The 23,392-nt window shown below is 39.7% G+C and overlaps 1 gene segment (V, D, J or C); it reads right to left on the bottom strand.

The window, feature by feature from the left end:
* Positions 1-1,609: 1,609 nt before the first annotated feature.
* LOC133072431 (T cell receptor gamma constant 1-like) lies at positions 1,610-23,188 on the bottom strand. The segment is given in 8 exon segments: positions 1,610-2,206; positions 4,560-4,610; positions 4,902-4,946; positions 5,288-5,347; positions 9,017-9,346; positions 12,893-12,942; positions 22,595-22,898; positions 23,041-23,188. Coding segments are annotated over 8 exon segments (1,026 nt in total).
* Positions 23,189-23,392: the final 204 nt, after the last annotated feature.

Genomic DNA, 23,392 nt, shown 5'->3' with positions numbered 1-23,392 from the left:
AGTGAAGAAAAACTAAAGAGCCTCTTGATGAAAGTGAAAGAGGAGAGTGAAAAAGTTGGCTTAAAGCTCAACATTCAGCAAACTAAGATCATGGCGTCCGGTCCCATCTCTTCATGGCAAATAGATGGGGAAACAGTTGAAACAGTGGCTGACTTTATTTTTCTGGGCTCCAAAATCACTTTAGATGGTGACTGCAGCCATCAAATTAAAAGACAGTTACTTATTGGAAGGAAAGTTATGACCAACCTAGACAGCATATTAAAAAGCAGAGACATTACTTTGCCAACAAAGGTCTGTCTAGTCAAGGCTATGGTTTTTCCAGTGGTCATGAATGGATGTGAGAGTTGGACTATAAAGAAAGCTGAGTGCCGAAGAATTGATGCTTTTGAACTGTGGTGTTAGAGAAGACTCTTGAGAGTCCCTTGGACTGCAAGGAGATCCAACCAATCTATCCTAAAGGAGATCAATCCTGGGTGTTCATTGGAAGGACTAATGTTGAAGCTGAAACTCCAATACTTTGGCCACCTGATGCGAAGAGCTGACTCATTGGAAAAGACCCTGATGCTGGGAAAGATTGAGGGCAGGAGGAGAAGGGGACGACAGAGGATGAGATGGTTGGATGGCATCACTGACTCAGTGGACATGGGTTTGGATGGACAGGGAGGCCTGGCGTGATGTGGTTCATGGGGCCACAAAGAGTTGGACATGAATGGCGACTGAACTGAACTGAACTGAACCTGTAAACTGTGGACTCTAACTGTTCCTTCCTCCGAGCCTTCTGAGATGATTAATGGGCTTCCTGACGAATGGTAGAAACCGAGTCCCTATTCCATCTGTATCTAATCTCTTTGTGGGAAGTAAGTTTTGAAATGAATATCAGTGCATTTATGTGTGTGTGGAATCTTTGATTTCCGCAGCAGAGCTACCACCAGTAGATGCTAATGTTATTGAGAAGTTGCATGGCTGAAGCATCATTAACTCATTTCCTCATTTACCCTTTGGGGTCACAAAGACCTGGACCAGACTGAGCGACTAAGCACAGCATGTGATTACCAGCTTCAATCCCACTTTACAGTAAACTGAGCACCGGGCACTGTGACTTCATCGCACAGATGAGGAAATGATGGCACAGGAAGTTCACATCACTGCCTGAGGTCACACGGATGCTAATACAGACCCAGGGTTCAACCCCAGACCCTTGGGAGTCATAGTCTGTGTGCTTCACCCTCCACCGAATGACCTGGTGCTAGAGCAGTTCTCACAGGGTCAATGTGAGGATCAGGGTGCAGTGCTTGTGAGACACTGGTACAATCTGAGCACACACGCTGCAAGGCACGGTGGGTGTCACCCTGTCACCATCAGAACGTCCCAAGCCAATGAGTCTGAATCAGGTGGCTTTGAAAGAGAAGGACCCTGGGCACCTTCGTTTGGCCATGGCTCCCCTGGGAACCAGTGCCCCAAAGAAAGCACCATAGCCAGCATTTCAGGGAAAGACTTAGAAATGTGGCATTGACCGTTATTACAACCATGCAGAATTTGGTAGCTCAGTTATCATGATGTTTCTTACCTTGGTCAGAGTTCATGAAATTAAAGTACACACAGACAAATATGTGGACTTTTCATTTATTTTTTAACTTATTGTGCCTAATATGAAAAAGAATGTACAGAGTTCAAGTAGCAAAGCTGGCTACCCCAGGATGTGTAACAGGGAGGGTCAAGACTGTGGTCTTGGGGAAGATGCTGAGGGAGGAGATGGGGAGCTGCCCGCTTTGTGTGCCCTGGAGGGACGAGGACTCAGGGTGGAAGAAGCTGATGTGGTTGGGTACAGTGGTGGGAAAGGCTCCCTGGACCCGCGCTGGGCCTTGCTCCCTGAGTAATAGCAGAATTCCTTGTTACAGAGTAGAACTGTCTATTTGCCCAGTGTTTGAAAAACTGTTACACAATAATGACATACTAGGGGAAAAAACACATATGCACTGAGATAACCCAAATCCAAAAAACAAGCAGAGAATTTCAGTAACAATAGATGATCAAGGAAAGCTGACTCCTTCGGGGACCCTCTGTCACGAGTTCTTCCCGTCACAGCAGATGCCTGTTCTCCGAAACACACAGGAGGTGGTGATGATAAAGTAGACCGCACTCTTGAGGAGGAGAAGGAGGTAGGTGTAATAGGCAGAGGTGTTCATGAGCTGCAGCCGCAGGGTATCTAGGAGAAATCATTTGATTAGTTACCCGTTCTTTTGAAAGGTCAGTACACAGTAATGGGAGGAGGTCATAATTATGTCTGATGCCCTATTGTGATGTGATACCCCTGCACCACCAAACCCCAAAGAAAACAAGTGTAAGCACCATGAGCACCGCCACTCCCAGGACAATTCAGAATCCAGTTGGCAATTCAAGTCAATCAACAACCTCAGCTACATTCACTAGAATCTTCCAAAATATTAAAAGAAAAAAAATACAATGTTGTGTTTTTAAAGAATGAGTCCAAAGGGAAAAATATTTGTGACAAATAGCATTTAGCACTTTTTTTGCCCCCTTCCCACATCTCTGAGTAATAATAACAGGTTATATTCATTAATGACTAATCAAATATCAAACACTTATTTTGAGAGCTTTGCATGCAAAATTCTACTCTTATATAAGCTTTAAGATAACCTATGAAATTATTGGGCTTCCCTGGAGGCTCAGATGGTAAACAATCCACCTGCAGTGCAGGAAACCTGGGTTCAGTCCCTGGGTTGGGAAGATCTCCTGGAGGAGGGCATGGCAACCCACTCCAGTATTCTTGCCTGGAGAATCCCAGTGGAGAGAGGAATGTGGTGGACTACAGTCCATGGGGTCACAAAGAGTTGGAACATGACTGAATGACTAAGCACAGCAGAGCATGAGATTATTATTTTCAATCACATTTTACAAAAAAACTGAGCACAGAGAAAAATAATTTGCCTGAGGTCACACATTTAGAAAGTACCACAAACCACATTTTAATCCCAGCAACATGACTTTGAAGAACACATTCTTAGCTGCTCTGTAATCCTGCGACTCTATGTGCAATTGACACACCAGACATCAAAGTTAAGCATAAATATCAAGTCGAATTGCTGATTTGGGAGGATCTGAGCCATTACATGTTGTGCATCAATGAGCTTCCTAAGAAGGATACAAGTCATGGAAATCTGGTTGTGATACAGTGTAGTGGGCAGAAGGCTTTGATAAAGAGGACATTTTATCAAATGGAAGAAGGTCTTTAGTCCAAAATTCCTGAAACATCAGGAGCTCATGCCTCACTCACCTGTCTGTCTTGAATGTCTACCATCATGGCTGTGATGTTATAGGATAATTGCACTTATTTGTCTTTGAAGTTTTGCAAGAAATATATGCTGTCAAAAAAACAGTTAACAGCACTAATGATGGGCCTGACTTGGCTACTCAGTTAATCTCAAGACTGAGTTTCTTCCTGTGGAAATTTCTCTTTCCCACACCTCATCTTCAGAGAGTCAGAACTCCAGAATCACTAGCATTTGGTATGGAAATGATCTCAGGAGGTGACCTGCTCGTAACTTACTCCCCTCGGTCAGGTCAGGTATTAGCTGAGTTCTGGGGCCCTGATACTTGGAATGGAGGAGGGATCAGCAGGGCTAGAGCCAGAGATTCTAAATGCACTTGGAACCTTCATGTAGGGAGAAGGGGCCACCAACTGGTACTGATTCTGTGCCAGCTAACAGGATACCCTATCTGAGACACTCCACATATGTGATCTTATATCTCCAGTAACTGGGTTCAGTCTATTATTGTTTCTAACTGGCATATGAGGGCAGTATTGCTCAGAAATGTAAGTAATTTACCCATTTTTCATGAAGCTAATAATAATAGAACTGGGGACTGTGATATTTGGAAGCCCATGCACTTAACACCCCTGCCCATGGGTTCATCCTGTCTCAGGACCTTGGTTTTGGGATTCTTGCTCTATGTCTACCTCTTAGAGGAGGAATAGAGAACTGAGTAAGTTGTGTGAACCATTGATTCAGATGGACTAAGTTGAATCCCCAGATCTAGCTGTGTGACTTTGTACAAAGGACTGAACTAATTTTGGCACATTGCCCTAATTGCAAAATGTTGGGAAAATATGGTACCACCTCATAGGAGTGGTTGTGAGGAGCGAACAGAGTGTACATGAAAGATACATCAATACACTTTGTGTATATCAAGCTCTCTGTCTTAGTTCATGTATTAGATGCAAACAGGAGCTAAAACTCAACTGTCTAGAAGTAACTTGATATCACATTTCTCTAGTCACTACAAACAAAAGCTACACAAGTGAGTGAAGCCCACTGTTGAAATAATTCAGAACCTATCACTGCATCCTCAAAACTCCAAAACCAACATTTACTGTGCTAAGATGACTCTTAGGGGATGATGGATTTACTTAAAATATGATGCCATCCATTCTGCAATATCCAGACTTTCTGGCTTTCTATCTTAAACCAAAGAAGTTCGGAAGTTAAGTTTATTTAGAGGGGAAAAGGGCTGTAACAAGACACACAGGCAAAACTTACTGCTTTCATCTTTCAGACACACTTTTGTAGAATTATGATCAGCAGTGACTTCTAGAAGAAAGGAGAGCTAGTATTAATCAATTGTATTGTCAATTGTTCATATCTATTATTAGACAGTGGCACATATGTGATTAAATACATGTGTGTTAATATATATGTATATATAAGGTAAAATTTGCTAGCACAAATAGGAGAGATACTCTTATTAAATGTATGAACTCCACAATTTCAGGAATAATTGCTTTTTCCTACCATTAAGCAGGGAAGTTCAAGAGGTAATTTGATCAGGAGGGAAAAAAGTGCTGTAAGATTTCGTAAAGGCAAACATAGGCAAAAACTTACCGCTTTCATTTTTCAGACAAACTTTTTTAGAACCAGTACCGGTAACTTCTAGAAACAATGGAAGCAAGTATTAATCAATTGTCCTTGCCCATTATTTTACAATGTGTACATATGTAATGTACACAATGTACACAATGTGTAAATGTATGTAAATATATACACAGATACATATGTGTGTGTCTGTGTATATATAAATATATATATATGTATATAATCTGCTGACAGTGAGACAGTAAAGATAGTCATTAAAACTATGACAATGAGCCCCACAATTCCAGTAATTGGTCTTTTGTACTTTTAGCCAGAGAAGTGCAAAAGATAAATAGATTAGAAAGGAAATAAAATACTGAAGCATGACATAAAGGCAATCATCTACAAACACTTACCGCTTTCATGGTTTAAACAGTCACTGGGAGACTCAGTGGTAGGGATAATTGAGCTGACAACTACAAGAAATGAAAAAAAGTATTAGTCAATTATTTGTGCCCATTATTTGGCATTGTATATGTTTATATATGTGTTATTGCTATATATATATGTGTATAGATAGATAATCAGCTGAGAGAGACAGTTATTAAAAATATGAGCCCTACAGTTCCAAAACTAGTTGGTCTGATTCCATGTAATTCATAGATTTCATTTGCCTATGGTTTTCTACACATGGAAATGTTGAAGTTCATGAAGGCTACATTTTACCATAACTGGAGGGTAATACCCAATGGCATCTTATTTTCCTTCTGTATTCATAGCTCCTAGCGCTGTGCTTACCACAAAGTAGGTGTTGGAGAAATACTTGTTGCAAAGACAAGTAATCAGGAAAAGTGGCTGCTCCATGACTTCAGCACCCACTGCCGAGATGAAGAATTGCTACCAAATCAAAGTCATTCAAAGTTAGAGTCCTCAAGGGAATCCCACATTTGAAGGAGTTAGGCTAGGGCATATTTCCCATCAAGCAAAAGAAAGCAGCTGAAGCTTTCCAAAGCAAACACATCCTCAGTATCCTTGGCTCATGGACATTATTTTTCTGTAGTTGTGGGGCTTATGGGCATAACCAAAGCAATATTAATAAGGTTAATAGCTAAGTGACTGTAACTGGGCCAGGCACTCACTTAACTCTTCACTGCATTATCTTCTTTCATCCCCCAGTGACACTGGAGTGATTTGTGTTTTGGAGCATTCCGTGTTACAAAGGAGGAAGTATGAATTAGAGGGTAACTGGCGGAGAGTTGTATCTGATACCAGTGGTGGCGGAGACAGCATTCAAAGGATGGTTGTTGGGGATTAAATGAGACAGAGCAAGCGGAGCGTACTTTAAAAATAAGCCTTAGAAAGAGAAATTAACCTATGCAAAGACAACAGAATTCTACCATTGTGGACATTAAAAACATCTTCTCTTCTAGAGATCTTAATTATTCTTAACAATGACCTTTTTATTACAGGAGCTCAGCATTTCTTTCCGGGGTAAAAAAAAATAGATCAAATCACATTTTTAGTTATCTGACTTGATAAAACTTGAAGTGAGAATTTTATTCATGAGTAAAGTCAAACAAAAATACAACCATATTGGTACAAATTTTTTTTAAAAGATTATGGACTGTTGGATGGAGGAAAACAGTCACAGAAGTTGTTTGGTTTATCGCTTTTCTGCTGAATGGGTTCACGTCCACATGGATACAGTCTGGTATGCCTTTTATGCCCTCAACGAGATCTGTTTTTCACTATAATCTAAAACGTGGATTTGAGGTATAAATGCTTTGGAGTAAATCCCAAGAGTGAAAATACAAGTAGAGTCATGTTTTGATGTTAAAGTATCCTCAAGAACTGACTTTCATAAGTCCCTTTCTTTCCTTATAATGAGTTTATTCTTTAAAAGGTAAATAGGGACTTCCCTGGTGGCTCAGTGGTAAAGGATCTGCCTGCCAGTGCAGGAAGCATAGGTTTGATCCCTGATCTGAGAGGATCCCACATACCATAGAGCAACTTAGGCCATGTGCCACAACTATTGAGCCTGCATTCAAGAGCCTGGGAGCTGCAACTACTGAGCCCATGAGCCACAACTACTGAAGCCCACAAGCCCTACAGCCCATGCTCTGCAACAAGAGAAGCCCATGCACTGCAACTAGAGAAAAGCCCACGCAGCAATGAAGACCCAGCACAGCAAAATACAAAATAAATAAATTTTAAAAATTATTAAAAAATAAACAAATTTCTTATTACCATGCATTGATTGAGGTAGAAACAATAAAGAAACAAATTTTTGTAATAAACTTCATGTGTTTATGATAAGTTCAATTTCTCAGTAAAGGCTGGTTGAAAACTAGGACCAGATTAATTGTATTTCTCTTCAAAATCATTTCATCAGTCTGTACTCCCCAGTTATATTATTAGCTTTTATCAAAAACAAAAAGCTTCTAAGAAACAGCATTAGAAATCTGCTAAAGAATGACATTAGCAGAAATGCCCTCATTAGTTTTACTGCCATTAGAACCCCTTTCAAAGCATTTGTTTCAAAAATTGTGTCAGGTAAAACACATTATGAACTGGAGCTTCTCTCCAATATGGTAATTGTCACGGGGACTCATTTTTTCTTGATTGCAAGAAAAATTAAAACCTAGTAGGACAATCGGAGCTGAGGATACATTAGACTAAACTTAGCAAATTTGCTTCCTCTCTATTTATAAGGGTAGAAATAACAATTTAGGGCTGTTTTTGTATTCTTACTTTTAATTAGTTTTAGGAAAGGATACAAATAGATTTGACGAATATGAGAATAAATACATCTCTGTCATGCTTTGGAACGTTTTCTCTGGTGCTCTACTATTGGCTCTTCATCACAGCCCCAGGACAAAGCCAAGGCAAGTGTTCAAACCTAATTTGATCATTGGACAAACTGAGGATCAGGGAAGAGACAGGCTTGCTTCAGAAATTCAGACTGGTGCCCAGTAAAAGTCTGTATACATTTGATTAAGTACGTGGTTCCCACTGCTTTAAAAGGGCTTCCTAACCACAGGGAAGGGCACAGAAATGATTCCTAATTTGGGACACTCTGGGACGTTTGGTCTGCTAGGTGAATACTGCGGACTTTCAGTCCAGAATCCTGTGAGTTACAAGACCACCGCCAGGGCCAACACACTTCCAACCCTCTGCCCGACATCTGCATCACAGGGTCTCCTTTGGGACACCTTGGCCGAATCACGAGTAACCCTGAGTGATTAAGAAACAAGTATATTCTCTTGACTAGTGCATCCTTCTGGGAGAGTAATTCACCTGAGTCTGTTCATCCACACTCCCTCCAGGCCTGGCACGTGCTAGGGCTGCAATGAGAGTTTATGAGAAGCATTTTCCAAAGGCAAGAAATGCATTCTTCATGTAGAATGAGAGTAAGTCTATATACTTTAGCCTCACCCCATCTCTAATTACAAAATTTTAGCTTATCTTAGGGTGGTATGGAAATTCCCTGATAGTTCAGTTGGTAAAGAATCTGCCTGAAAAGCAGGAGACCCTGGTTTGATTCCTGGGTTGGGAAGATCCAGTATAAAATACAAATTTCAAAAACCTAAAAACGTAATAAAACCCCAGGAGTCTAATTATTCTACTTTTTGTTGAACTGCAATCTGCCTCCATCATACAAACACAGTTTTATCATTTAATAACTCATCATTTTGGAATGGCATCTTGAGTAAAGCAGGATTAAAATGACACTGACTTTATTTGCTGAGTAAACATTCCAGAAAGATGCATAATGTTCTTATTTCCTGATCAGCCAAAGTCATCCACAGTGGAGATTTGTTATGTGCTAAGTTGCTAGATACTTTCACAGATGTTGTTTCCTTAAATCCATACAACAACTTTAAGAAACATCACTATGATCTTAATATTTTGGAAGATGAAACCAAATCTGAAAAGGTTAAGTAAAATTTTTTTCATATTTATGTACCAAAGCCTATCCCACTTTAATTCTATGGGGGAGATAGCAGAACATTTATGCTACCATTAAACATAACATCATTTTATAAAGACATTTGTTTGTTTTTCACTAATGCTTAACAGAAAAAGTGGTGTGTTTTATTTGAAAAACAGTGTTCTGGAGGTTATATTTATGTTTATTCACATACCTTCATTTATTGAACGAAAAAGAATCTCTTGATTAATTCCTCCTATATTTCTCTCGTGTTTGACAACACATATATGTTCTTTATCAATGGAGTTTTCAGCCACAGTCAGCCAGCTGAACTTCATGTATGTGTCAGTGGTCTTCATGGTATTTCCCTTCTGGGATGGCAGAGCTCTGTTGCCATCCTTTTCTTTCCAGTAAACCTCAATAATATCAGGGAAAAATTTCTCCAGAAGACAAAGATATGTTCCAGTCTTACTGTGGTTGATTTCAGCAATTGAAGGAAGAAAAATAGTGGGCTTGGGTGAAATGTCTGTAGCAAGGTTTCTATCTGTGGGGGAAAATAAAATATAATTAAAAAGAATCATTAGAGCAACACCAACATTTTGAGGTTTGGAAAAACCTAGCAAGTAATAAGGCTTCCCAGGTAGTCCAGTGGAAAAGAATCCACTGCCAATGCAGGAGACACAAGAGATGTGGATTCAATCCCTGTGTTGGGATGATCCCCTGGAGAAGGAAATGGCAACCCACTAGTATTCTTGCCTGGAAAATTTCATGGACAGAGGAGCCTGGCAGGCTACAGTCCACGGGGTAGCAAAGAGTCGGACATAAGTGAATGACTGAGGACAGCACAGCGAGTATAAAAGAAAGGCATCATTGGACCAGTGCTCACCATGGCCTCTCATCCACAATAGATTGTCAGATGCTTATTATTGCTCTTATCTTTGATGGAAAGAAAAGTTCAAGACTTCATGTAACTTGCCCAAAGTCACAGCTATTAAGTAGTAAAGCTAGATTATACCTTGACCTTCATTTTTCTCCATTTGTAAAGATGGTGTATGACCTTTAAATACCCCCATGCAAATACCCCATATCAAGGCTTCCAAAATTCATGAATATATTTATTGTTTTGTCAGCTTATTTTTTTGGCTTTTTGACCATACTATGCAGCATGCCGTATCTTAGTTCCTGCACCATGGATTGAACCTGTGCCTCCTACAGTAGAAGTGCAAAGTCCCAACTGCTGGACTGCCAGGGAAATCTCGATTAAAAAAAAAAATCTCTTTTGCTCCATCATAGTGGAGCCTCTTTTGCAGTGGATGGGTGGGTTGTGGGAATGGGGATGGAGGAGGAGACCAGGTAACTGATCGTTTCTCTGTCTGTGAGAATCTTTGATGCCTTCTAAACTACTTCCCTTTCCCATCTTGTCTTATGTTATAACTTATGCTCTCTTTGGCCAAATGACACATTCTCATGTTCTGAAACTCTGTGGAAATTCATTCTTCATTTAACTGATTCTGGGATGTACCATATTTACTTTATTCCCCACAAAAATAAACACCCAGAGAAGTTTATCATTTTTAAAAAGTGATATGCAGTTGCTTTTTAAAATGGAGTCAGTGTCCATGGGTACATGACAATGTATGAAGTTAACTTTTCTCTCCGGATGTGGGTCCCATGCCCAATTCTGAAGTGCTGGGATTCTCTCTATTTTTAATTCTATATAACCTCTCAATTTTACATCTGAACCACTCCGGATTTTTTAGTAGAGCAGTACATTATTTACAGTGCCTTGAATGTGGAAGCTAGATAGTTATATTTCTAAAACTTCCATTTAAAATATATAATTAATCCCAAACCCCTAATTTGGGATTAATAGATAACACAATACTATATATAAAATAGATAAAACAATAAGGACCTACTGCATAGCACAGGGAACTATATCCAATATCTTGTAGTAATGGAAAAGAACCTGAAAAAGACTATACACACACAGACACACACACACAAAAATGCACACACACACACAGACACACACATATATAACTGAATCACTTTGCTATACACCTGAAACTCACCCAATGTTGTAAATCAACTATACTTCCCTTTTTAAAAAAGTATTATTTTCAGAAGAGCTTCCCCGATGGCTCAGTGGTAAAGAATCGCCTGCAATGCAGGAGACGCATGAAAAGTAGAGGCGATTCCTGGGTTGGGAAGATCCCCTGTAGGAGGAAATGGTAACCCACTCCAGTATTATTGCCTGGAACATCCCATGGACAGAGGAGCCTCGTGGACTACAGTCCATGGGTCGCAAAGAGTCAGACATGACTGAAGCAACCGAACCCACATTATTTTCAGAAATGCTCTTACACTAAGCTCATCAAGTAATGCATTTATCAGAATTTCGTCTCAATTCAGAAAGTGTTCACCAAGAGCACATTTTATTTTGGAATTTCATCTAAAGTTTTGTCTTCAGTAATAATACATAATATTTTGACTCTCAGTGTTCCCCCCTTAATTTGTACCTACTCTATAAGGCTGCTGAACTGCTTTGGACCACCACTATTAGCTCTTTTTCCACCTACTGAAGAGAGTGTATATCCCAACCAGGAATTGAACCTGTGCCCCCCTGCACTAGAAGGCGGAATCTTAACCATTGAACCACCAGAGAAGCCCCTCATTGGGAAATATCTTAAGAAAAGAAAAATTGGACTTTTCACATGAGAAGAAAAAAATTATTCAGAATTTCTGCCTGTGCAGCAAAGCTCCTGATTTTACTAAGTCAGTAAACAGACAGTGTTGATTTTTCACTCATGCTGTAAATATAGTTGGATCTTAATGTGCTTAATTTAATGTTATACATCTTCCTTTTAGAACAAATAGTATTTTATTCATTATCATAGCCCCAACCACATACTATGTTGCTATTAACGTGTTCTCTTTTTTCTTCTCATTTTTCTTTTATAAATTAGATAATTAGAACTATTTCATTTTTAAATAGCAGTTTCAAATTCATGATATTTCCCTCTATATTTGACTTCATTTCTTGATCACTTTCTTTATAAATTAAAGCTTTTTTCTGATAAATATGAGCATGAAGCCCAAGCTTATTGACTATATATTTTAGAGCCAATAAATATTGTTGTTAGAAATGATACCAATTAAGCTAAAGGATTAAGATTTAAACCACATAGAACAACAAGACATATAAAAAAATACATCTTAATCTAATTTTTCTTGCCAAGTAGACAAGAACCTGCTAAAGAGAGACAAATCCCCCCCCAATTCAATTTTGTGTGTGTGTGAGTGGACAGTAAGATAACTTTTCATTTGAGAAGTCAGAAGTGCAGCTGCATTCTCTGAAGAATGTCAGTTCTGTCAACAGGTTTGCAAAAAACTCTCTCTCCTGCACGCCATTTTCACTTCACATTTGAATAAAAACCCATCCAGCACCTATGAGGTGTTAGCCAATGTGCTAAGTACTTTATTTACATTATCTCATTCAGTTCTCCTACTACCCCTGCTGAATATACGCTGTTATCCCATCTTATGGATTAGGAGACTGAGGCCAGAGAATCACCCCCATGTTCACATAAGTAGTTAGTAGTGGGTCGGAAGCTCCAGGTCAGCCTGACTTGAAAGTCCATGTTTTTTGAAAATACACCTTCAGCATCAGAAAAGGAAACCTGTCAACTCACAAAACTTAGCTGTAATGACAAACTTCAGCCATGGGCCAAACACTTTCATGACTATTACATATAACACATTATTGTTTAGCTTAGTTGCTAAGTCGCGTCCGACTCTTGCGACTCCACGGAGAGTAGCCCGCCAGGCTCCTCTGTCCGTGGGATTTTCCAGGCAAGAATGCCACATGGGCCCTTTACTGAAGTCCACATGGATACAAAGCCAAATCCTATTACAATATTTGTGCAGTGTTGTCTACACGCTCCTTTACTACATGGACTTGTTGTAAAATCTCTCCTAAATCTAATCCCCAACCACATACCCATTATTTGCGACTTTCATTCTCATTTAATTGTTCCTCACTTTCCCTCTATTACCTTGGAAAAAAATTACATTCTCTGATACCTACCTGTGACGACAAGTTTTGTTCCAACATTGAAGTTTTTTACGTAATTATTACACAGTGATTCAGGCTGTATCAAAAACTTTAGACTAATTTAGCTTCACTGATTCCTTCAAATTCTAGTGGAATTATGATGGCTTGGAATTCAAGACACCAAGATTCTAGTCCTAGTTCATTTTGCTCCTAACAAGTTCTGGGGTTGAACAAATCAAATAAGCTAAAGCCTTAGAAGCTTCATTTATTTGTAGAAGATGATATTACTGTTAAGTCAATTGAACATCCTTATCACTGCTGCAGTGAGATCAAAACAAAACAAGAACTGAAGACTGATTTGAATAAAAATAATATGGGGATAAGATATTATAAAAGTTACTATGTTATCATTAACATTATTATTAGCATTTTTGTTTCTGATAATTGTGTGGTCCAACATGACATTTCAATAGCATAGGACCAAACTTTGCATACCCTGATAAAAATTCAGTGTTTGGGGTTTGCAATTAGATTCGTAGCAACTAATGACTTGTTTGCTTTACTCTATGCTGTATATGTCTAGAGCTCTCAAAACCATCATCATAGCTTTTCACATACCCAATTAATAGGCAATCATATGTTTATTCTTATTTGTTGTATTTCCACTTTTAAGAAAGTCAAAGAGAACATTGGCTGAAGCAGTCAGTACATGGAACTTCTTCACTGATGTTGTCCAAAATAAATGGCATTTTTTCCCCCATTAACAGCACACCTACTGGCATTCCGAGCTTTTACCCGAAATTGCAGCCTCAAACTTACTTCTACCTAACTTATGCCCAAAGTTCAATTTGCAACTCTGGGCACTGTACCTTAGGACAGAATGACTAAGACAAATGGCCTGGTCCAAATGAAGATGCCCGGTCCTCAAATCCTCCTCTTGTCCCCTTGGATCACTAAAACACTGGCTGCCTAACCTTACCTGCTGAGGGTCACCACCTGTGGATGACATTAAATGTTGCAGGACATAGCATTGATGTACTGGGAGTATAAATGTATTTGTTTAAAGACCATTTCTTCCATTTTATAAAATGGATACTGAAGGCAATATCCCCTTTTTATTTATTTATTTTGCAATGTCCACTTTTTACTTCATTTTCCTCTTAAAAACTCCTGCATTGAAGTTCTTTTCTAATTTTGGAGGGAAAAGCATATCATATTTGAAAATTTGGTGTGTTTACCAGTTAACAAAAAGTATGTATTCCACTACAATTTTTTTCTTCTTTCTTATTTCTTTTTCTTACTTGCCTCTTTTTTATTGAGATAGAACTGACACATAGTCTGAATATTTAATAAATGCATATTCAATATGACTTACATGATCTTTTGGGTATAAAGAGAGGTCATTTCAGTGCCATCATTAAAAGCAAAAGCATTGTTTTCACATATAAGTAGCAATACAAAGTATAAAAGAAAGAAAGTGAAAGTGAAGTCACTCAGTCATGTCCGACTCTTTGCGACCCCATAGACTGTAGCCTACCATAGACTGTAGCCTACAGGCTTCTCCATCCATGGGATTTTCCAGGCAAGAGTACCGGGGTAGGTTGCCATTTCCCTATGCACTGTGACAATACTGTAGTTAACTGAAGGATCCAGGTCAGATTAGAGAGAGTAAATATTCAGGATATAAAAACATGACTTAATGTTTCTAATATCATTAGATATTAGAAAGTAATATCTAATATACTTACTTCAGTCCAGTCCACTTACTTCAGAATAAACAAGTCTCTGTGTGAGTGTGAAAGTCACTCAGTCATGTCCAACTCTTTGCGACCCTATGGACTATGCAATCCATGGAATTCTCTAGGCCAGAATACTCAAGTGGGTAGCCTTTCCCTTCTCCAGGGGATCTTCCCAACCCAGGGATCGAACCCAGGTCTCATGCATTACAAGCAGATTCTTTACCAGCTGAGCCACAAAGGAATCCCTATTGGATCCCAAACTTTGCCAATAGTAACTAGTCATGTGACTTACAGCATTTAAGTGAACTTCTCTAAACCTCAGTTTCCTTATCTATGAAATGAGAATGAAAGGATTCCTGTTGAGGAAAAGATAAGGCACTGAAATACTTATCATGGTGCCTGGCCCTCAGTAAATATAGCTAATATTGATTAATATTAAAATTCTCTTTAATGGGATGGTTTCGAGGCCATTTTATCAGTCTTCCACCAAACAAAAGGTGTAGATTTTACAAGCAATAACTATTACATTGGGCTTCCCTGGTGGTTGAGTGTTAAAGAGTCTGCCTGCCAATGTAGGCAACATGAGTTCGATCCCTGAGTCAGGAAGATCCCTTGGAAAAAGAAATGGCAACCCACTCCAATATTATTGCCTGGGAAATGAAAGAGTCTGGCAGGCTACTGTTCGTGGGGTCACAAAGGAGCTGGACATGACCTAATGACTCAACAACAACAACAGCTATTTAATCAACTAAGAAAGGAAAACAGTTCATCAAGGTGTCCTGCCAGCCACAGATCATAGAACATGGGTCCCCATTAAGCCAGAATTTCAAACACTTTTCCACCACAATAGAAATGGTTTGAGTGTTATCCTTGTTCTGTCACGTTCACACTTTCATCTCAAGCACCCAGCACAGAAACAATTCAATAAATATTTGCTGAGAGAATGAAAGAACAAATGAGGATATGTAACCATGCACACCATTTTCATGGACTTTGGAGCTGAAATGACTTGAGCTGACAAACTTGTCCATATCCAGGAAATTTATGGCTGATTCATGTTGAGGTTTGAAAGAAAACAGCAAAATTCTGTAAAGCAATTATTCTTCAGTTAAAAAAGATTAATTAATTAAAATCTCTGTGTGTGTGTTTTCTAGAAGAAAAATTTCAACTGCTTACAAGCAGAGAAAATAAACCATTTCCAAAGTAGTTTAGTTTCCATATACAGTGACCAGTAGCTGAAAAATTGTTGTTTGTATTCAGAGCCCAAGAATGTGGCAGTCACATAAGGAGGAATCCTAAATTGATTTTTTCTAAAAAGCATCTGTCAGAAATTTCTTGGCTATCCAGGGGTTAGGATTTGGCACTTTCACTACCATGGCCTTGGGTTTGATCTCTGATCAGGGAACTAAGATCCCACAAACCCCCAAAATAAAATGAAAAGCATCTGTTAGTCTTTCATAACCAAGGTAAAAAAACAGAAAAAACTTACTTACCATGGGGAGTTATTATGAGCCTAGTTCCTTTTCCAAATATCTTCTTTCATTCTGAGCCATTTACCCCGGTTGAAGCTCCCACAATAATCTCAGCCTTCACCTACCTTCATGACATGACTAGCAGTTAAAAACTTTGTACTGGCAATTAGATTTTCTGGATTCTTTTGGAAGTCCTTGAACATAGGTTTTGTGGTATTTGATGTTTTATTAGTTTTCCTCAGATAAATGGACCCAAATATCTGCTTTCCACAGAGGAGAGATCATTGAAAACACTGATAACAGATGAAAAGCGTAAAAGCAGGAAAAGAACACATCACTGGCACCAAACAGTTAATTACTGGCCTTTCTAAATTTCCAGGAATAGTATTCAAAGAATTAAGACTTTTTTTTCCCAGGTGTTCAGCTCTGTTGAAACTGCTTAGAGTTTACATCAAAGGAAAGGCCCTTCTGTTTCCACAAACACCAGGGCTGCTCCATTAGCAATTTAGGAATGTATTTCTGAAGAGAGGAAACTCTTCAGTAACTGAAAATGCAAATATGCCAACACAAGTATACTTGAGAAATGTGAACAAAGTTCTCCATTTGTTGAGTAACGTAATTCTTTACCACACCAATGCAAGATGAGACTATATCTCCTATGATGACTTACTATTTTTCCTGGAATAAAGGAAGAAATTTGTAGAACTCTATCTGCTTTGAGGTTAGATTCCTTACTGAAACTAAAACTTGAAAACAATATCCATTTCTCTGATATGTTGAAAGAAGACTCTTAGAGGCTGTTCTGTAATCTCAAGCCACTCACCTTAGATCAGGAGAAAAAGAAATAGCCAGAAGCAACTGACTGCTTCTCTGAGCACAGATGAACAGTCCATCTGCCAGAATCCAGACAGGACTGGCCCTGAGATTCCCATGTCCATGCAGATCCACCCAGTCCTGGCCTGAGGCTCGTGAGCACTCAATGCCACTGCCCTGAGGATGAAAGTAAGAGATCATGGTGAGCAGCTGTCCACTTATAGCACCCAACACAATAGAAAAGGATGAGAGACCTGGATGAAAATCATATTTAGAAAGGAGTCTTTTTTTTAAGGGCTTCCCTGGTGGATCACACGGTAAAGAATCTGCCTGTAATGCAGGAGACCTGGGTTTGATCCCTGGGTTGGGAAGATCTGGAGGAGGGAACAGCAACCCACTCCAGTATTCTTGCCTGGAGAATCCCCATGGAAAGAGGAGCCTGGCAGGCTACAGTCCATGGGGTTGCAGAGTTGAACATGTCTGAGTAACTAAGCACATCTCATCTCATCTCATCTCATTTTTTTTAATTGAGAATTCTGGGTTATTAGTACTTGGGGCTGACATATACTCTTTGCATCTATTATAGACATGAGTGATGCCCACTCATCTCCTTTTTGACATCTTGTCTTCTGTTTTTCCTTATTCTAAGACCATGAGCAGAATTGTCAGAAGCTTTAAGAGTTGTCTGTATTCCAAGACCTATGAAGGATTTAAGTAGTAAAATGTAAAAGAACAGGTAAACAGTTATAAAATCTTTGATTATATTTACAAAATAATACAAGACCATATGAAGAAAACAGTATAGGATTTTACTAAAGGGCTGAGAAAAAACTGCATAAATTGACTGTAATTCCAATCAGAGTTAAGATAAACTTTATTTGTTGTTGTTGTATGTTGTAAGAATTGGGGTTGAGCTAATTATATTGTAAGAATTTTGAAACATAAATGAAACAAAAGTCCTACACAAAACACTCCAAGCATATATTAATGTAAAAATATGATAAGGAATTTTTAAGTTGTAGGGAAATGAGAGATTATTTTAAAACTGGCTTTGATCTACTGATCATTTGATGGGAGAACGAAAATAGCTCTTTATCAAATACCATATAAATTTGTTGCTGTTGTTTGTTGGGGTCCTTTAATGGGCCGGAACCTGGTCGTCCAGAGTCGACTATGAGAAAGTGAAAGAAGGAAAGAGGCTAATATTCCCTGGGTTACGCAGCCGGCTTTCACGCTCCAGGGAATCAGGCAGAAATAGAGAGAGAGAGAGAGAGAGAGAGACAGGGACCCAAGCTCTGATGGAACAAGGGTGCTTTATTGAATTCTGTAAGAATAATATATATACACAATACAAGTTAGCTTCTTCAGATAAAGATCAAGAGACCAGACTTTATAAGTTACCAAGGAAGCAAGGAGCAATAGAGGCCATAAGGCCAAAAGGCGATCCATATCAAAAGAGGGTCATAAATAATCCCTTTCACCAAATGGAAAAGCCAATGAAGGAAATCCTATGCAAGCATCCCATCTCTTCGATCTCCATCCTGGGAGAGGCTTGCCTGCTCCTCTTGCACCTAAATGGACCGATAAGGAACAGAGGGCTCAAGAGAGATAGGAAACAGCACACGGGAATCCTACTGTTAAACATTCCCTGACAGTTAGTTGTTCAGTTACTAAGTCATGTTTGACTCTTTGCAACCCCATGGACTACAGCGCACCAGCCTCTTCTGACCTCCACTATGTCCCAGAGTTTGCTCAAACCCACGTACATTGAATCAGTGTTGCTATCTAAACCTCTCATCCTTTGCTGCCCCTACTCCTTTTGTCTTCAATCTTTCCCAGCATCAGGTTCTTTTCCAATCAGTCAGCTCTTTGCATCAGGTGGCCAAAGTATTGGAGGTTCAGCTTCAGTACCAGTCCTTCCAATGAAGATTCAGGATTGATTTCCTTTAGTATTGACTGGGTTGATCTCCTTGCTGTCCAAGTGACTTCTCAAGACACTTCTCAAGTGTCTTCTCTAGCACCACAATTCGAAAGCATCAATTCTTAGGCACTCAACCTTATTTATGATCCAACTGTCACATCCATACATGACTACTAGAAAAATTACAGCTTTGACTATACAGATTTTGTTGGCAAAGTGATGTCTCTGATTTTTAATATGCTATCTGGGTTAGTCATAGTTTTCTTTCCAAGTAGCAAGTGTCTTTTAATTTCATAGCTAAAGTGACCGTCTTTAGTGATTTTGGAGTCCAAAAAAATAAATTCTGTCACTGCTTCCACTTTTTCTCCTTTTATTTGCCGTGAAGTAACGGGACCAGATGCCATGATCTTTATTTTTTGAATGTTGAAAAGCCAACTTTTTCACTCTCCTCTTTCACCCTCATCAAGAGACTCTTTAGATTCTCTTCCCTTTCTGTCATTAGAGTAGAATCATGTGCATATCTGAGGTTGTTGGTGATTCTCCCAGCGGTCTTGATTACAGCTTGTGCTTCATCCAGCCTGGCATTTCCCAGGATGTACTCTGCATATAAGTTAAATAAGCAAGGTAACAATATACAGCCTTGTCATACTCCTTTATTAATTTTGAAACAGTCAGTTGTTCCAGGTCCAGTTCCAGCTCTTGCTTCTTGACCCGCATACAGGTTTCTCAAGAGACAGGTCTGGTATTCCCATCTCTTTGAGAATTTTCCAGTTTGTTGTGATCCACACAAAGGTTTTAGCACAGTCAATGAAGCAGAAGTAGATGTTTTCCTAGAATTCTCCTGCTTTCTCTATGATCTGAAGAATGTTGGCAACTTGATCTCTGGTTCCTCTACCTTTTCTAAACCTAGCTTGTACACCTGAAAGTATTAGGTTTATATTAAAAAGCATCTAGAAAAGTGAGCTAGAAGGAACAAGTAGGAGACTGTTTGGATCTTTGGGTAGAGAAACTTGGAATGAGAAGATGGAAAGAGACATCTTTGGCTTTCCAGGTGACTCAGCGGTAAAGAATCTACCTGCCAATGCAGGAGATGTGGGTTTGATCCCTGGGTTGGGAAGATCCCCTGGAGAAGGAAATGACAACCCACTCCAGTATTCTTGCCTGGGAAATCCCATGGACAGAGGAACCTGGCAGGCCACAGTCCATGGGATTGCAAAGAGTTGGATGTGACTTAATGACTAAACATTAGGAGACCTCAATACTTAATATTTAATTTTTGATGATGTGGTGGGAAGTGTTACTCCCTCTTTGATAGTTTTGGAATATTTTGAGACAGATGTTCTTTTCTAAATATTAGATAGAATTAATCTTAGAAGCTGTCTGGTTCTAGACTTTTGTTTTGATTGCTGATGCAGTTTCATTTCTGATAGTGTATATTTTCTATTTATATTTTCTATTTTATATTTTCTATTTCTTCCTGGTTAAGTGGAGAGATTTTACATTTCTAGGAATTTATCCATTTATTCTAGGTTGTCTGTTTTCTTGCATGGCATATGATTATTTGCAGTAATGCCTTATCCTTTGTATTTTGATGGTGTCAATTGCAATTTCTTCTATTTCATGTCTAATTTTGCATATTTGAGATTTCTCTCTTTTTAACTTGATAAATTTGTTTTTCCAATTTGTCTTTTCAAATAACCAGTTCTTAATATCACTGATATTTTCTGTTTTTTAGGCTCTATTTTATTTATATCTGCTCTGATCTTTATTATTCTTTCCTTCTACTTACTTTTAGGTTTGTTTGTTCTTCTTTTCTCTAGTTCTTTTAGGTGTTAATGTAGGCTGTTTATTCAGGTTGTTCTTGTCCCCTGATGTAGGCTTGTATCACTATAAACCTCTCTCTTAGAACTGCTTTTGCTGTGTGCCACAGATTTTTATGGTGTTCTTCTATTTTGGGGCTTCCCTAATAGCTCAGTTGGAAAAGAAGCCATCTGCAAAGCAGGAGACCCCGGTTCAATTCCTGAGTCAGGAAGATCCGCTGGAGAAGGAATAGGCTACCCACTCCAGTCTTCTTGGGCTTCCCTTCTGGCTCAGCCGGTAAGGAATCCACCCGCACTGTAGGAGACCTGGGTTTGATCCCTGGGTTGGAAAGATCCCACGGAGAAGGGAAAAGCTACCCACTCCAGTATTCTGGCCTGGACAATTCCATGGACTGCCTAGTCCATGGGTTCACAAAGAGTTAAACATGACTGAGCGACTTTCACTTCACTCACTTCCAGTTTTATCATTTTCAAGTATTTTCTATTTTCTTTGGTCACACACAGGTTGTGAATGGCATACCTTTTATCCTACACAAGGTTGTGATTGTGTTTCTTGTGTGTACACAGTGTCTGCCAACTCTAGCTGTGACCTTGGAGAAACTGGCCTGTATAAGCAGATGGAGAGTGGAAGAGGAGGGAGAGAACAAGGACCCCATGAGCATAGGAAAAGGTAGTTATCACTACGTGATGATGAAAAACAGTGGTGTAATGATATATTTGTCAGTAACTGGGGAAGAAACTGGACCTCCGTATTAAGATTGCTACCTTACACAGAAAATGAAATCACAGCAGATCAAAGAAACAAATGTGCAGAACAAAATCTTACCACCACTGGAAAAATCTAAATTAAAATATATTTAATGCTTCAGACTGTCCTAAAGCTGCAAATAGTTAAACCATGTGGTTGCTGATCTGTTCAAGTTCAGTTTAGTTGCTCAGTCATGTCTGACTCTTTGCAACCCCATGGACTGCAGCATGCCAGGCTTCCCTGTCCATCACCAACTCCTAGAGCTTGCTGAGCAATAGAGCAAGTTAAAGTTGGTGCATTTACTAGCCAATCCCATCTTCCCTGCAGTCACAGAAGGGGAAGGACCTGAAGCTTTGACTTGTGGTTGTGGGGTTATCCTAGACGAATATGATGACCTGTGAGAGCAGCAGTGCCCAGGGGTGCAATAAGAGAGGAGGGGCTTCCTGGTCAGGAGGAAGCTCACAAGCCCTCTTCTAGGATGCATTCCTGTGTTAGGCTGGGAAGTGGCCCATTTCAAAGGGAGACATACCACTTTATCTGTTACCAGACAGACCAGTTTCAGCTGTGGGCTGAACTTCAAAAGCAGGTGTAAGTAGAACACCACGGTTGGCTTACCTAAAACAATCACTTTTTTCCTACACTTTCACTATGTCAGTCTTGCCCTAGTTAGTTATATGAGGAAAATATCTATTTGTCCATAAGAGAGATCAGATATCAGCTTGAGGTTTAGGAAGTCTCAAGTTTTCATTCCATCATTTCTTATTTTTCATATTCCTGAATAATGAAGATGCTCCATCCCCAGCCATTTTCTCTGGATAATGATGGAATTAATGATTCCATATTGTCTAACCTTTCCATTTTGCTCTTCTAAATATGTCTCCTAAGAGATCAATCCTAGATGCCCTGTTTGTCCTAAAGAAAAAATTATATGAACTCTACCAGTTCCTAGGAGAGTGAGAATATGCTGCCTGCTAGATTGCTTGCTTACAGTCTGGGGATGAAGGTCTGTTTTCAGGAAAAACTATGGCTGTTTTGGAGAGGAAGGAGGTGGCTATGGAACATATAGCTTCGGAAATGGGCATTGAGCTCAGGGTTTCTCTTTGTTCAGAGTAAAGAAAATTTGGGGGAAGAAGTGAGGCAGGGGTTGTTACCAGAGCTGCACTTGGCAGCCACAAGCAAAATTTCCAGTGCAGTGTACAGGAAGTCTGAACCAACGTGCTTATCCCAGACAGCACAGTAGTACATGCCAGAATCACTGTGTTCCAGATTTAGGATTGCAAACCTATAGCTCCTTCCTGAGCTTTTATAAACACTGTATTTTGCTTTGTTGGTTCCTGATTCGAACTCAATCTTGGAGTAGTAGACATTGTAGTAGAAAAGGCGTCGGGGAGCCATCCCCTCCTGTTGTTTGTACAGGTGGATATATGTGGCATCTTGTGTAAGATCGCAAGTGAAAGAAGCAGTCTCCCAAGTCTTACTAGTGACTGACATCTGGGCCCCTTTCGCGTTGGAAGATACCGGAGTGACTGCAATGGGAAAAGCAACAAAAAATAATGATGAAGAGGAAACACCAGTTTCTTAGTATGACCCTTCCCTACCCCCACCAGTGCCCCCACCAATGCCACAAAATTCAGAAAAATCCACGGAGCATCCAGGCAACACACTTACCAAGAGCCAGGAAAACCAAAAGCAGCACTAGGGCCCGCAACATGCCTGGATCAGTGAGCTAGACTGGGGTTCTCAGCAGATGTGACAGGCAGAGGAGTCAAGGAGGATCTTTCTTAAAAACCACCAGGCTGAGCCCAGACGGGGTGGTGTCGGAAGAGGCCTGGGGTGGAGCTGCGCCTCTCTGTACCAACCCTTTTCTTGAAGACCCCCCTGTGGCAGGCTGGGAACACCTCCCCCACCCAGGAGAAGAGACGCCTGAGCACTGAGAGCTCAGAACTGCAAGCAGAGGGATCAGGTTGGGGTCTGGGGAGGAGAAACACAGACAAAGCTTGCCTGTTGCCTGGTGGAGTGA

This window comes from Dama dama, chromosome 18, assembly GCF_033118175.1.
Source record: "Dama dama isolate Ldn47 chromosome 18, ASM3311817v1, whole genome shotgun sequence".
Classification (NCBI taxonomy): domain Eukaryota; kingdom Metazoa; phylum Chordata; class Mammalia; order Artiodactyla; family Cervidae; genus Dama; species Dama dama.
The sequence above is the reverse complement of the archived record's forward strand: the minus strand, read 5'-3'. Positions and strand labels throughout refer to the sequence as shown.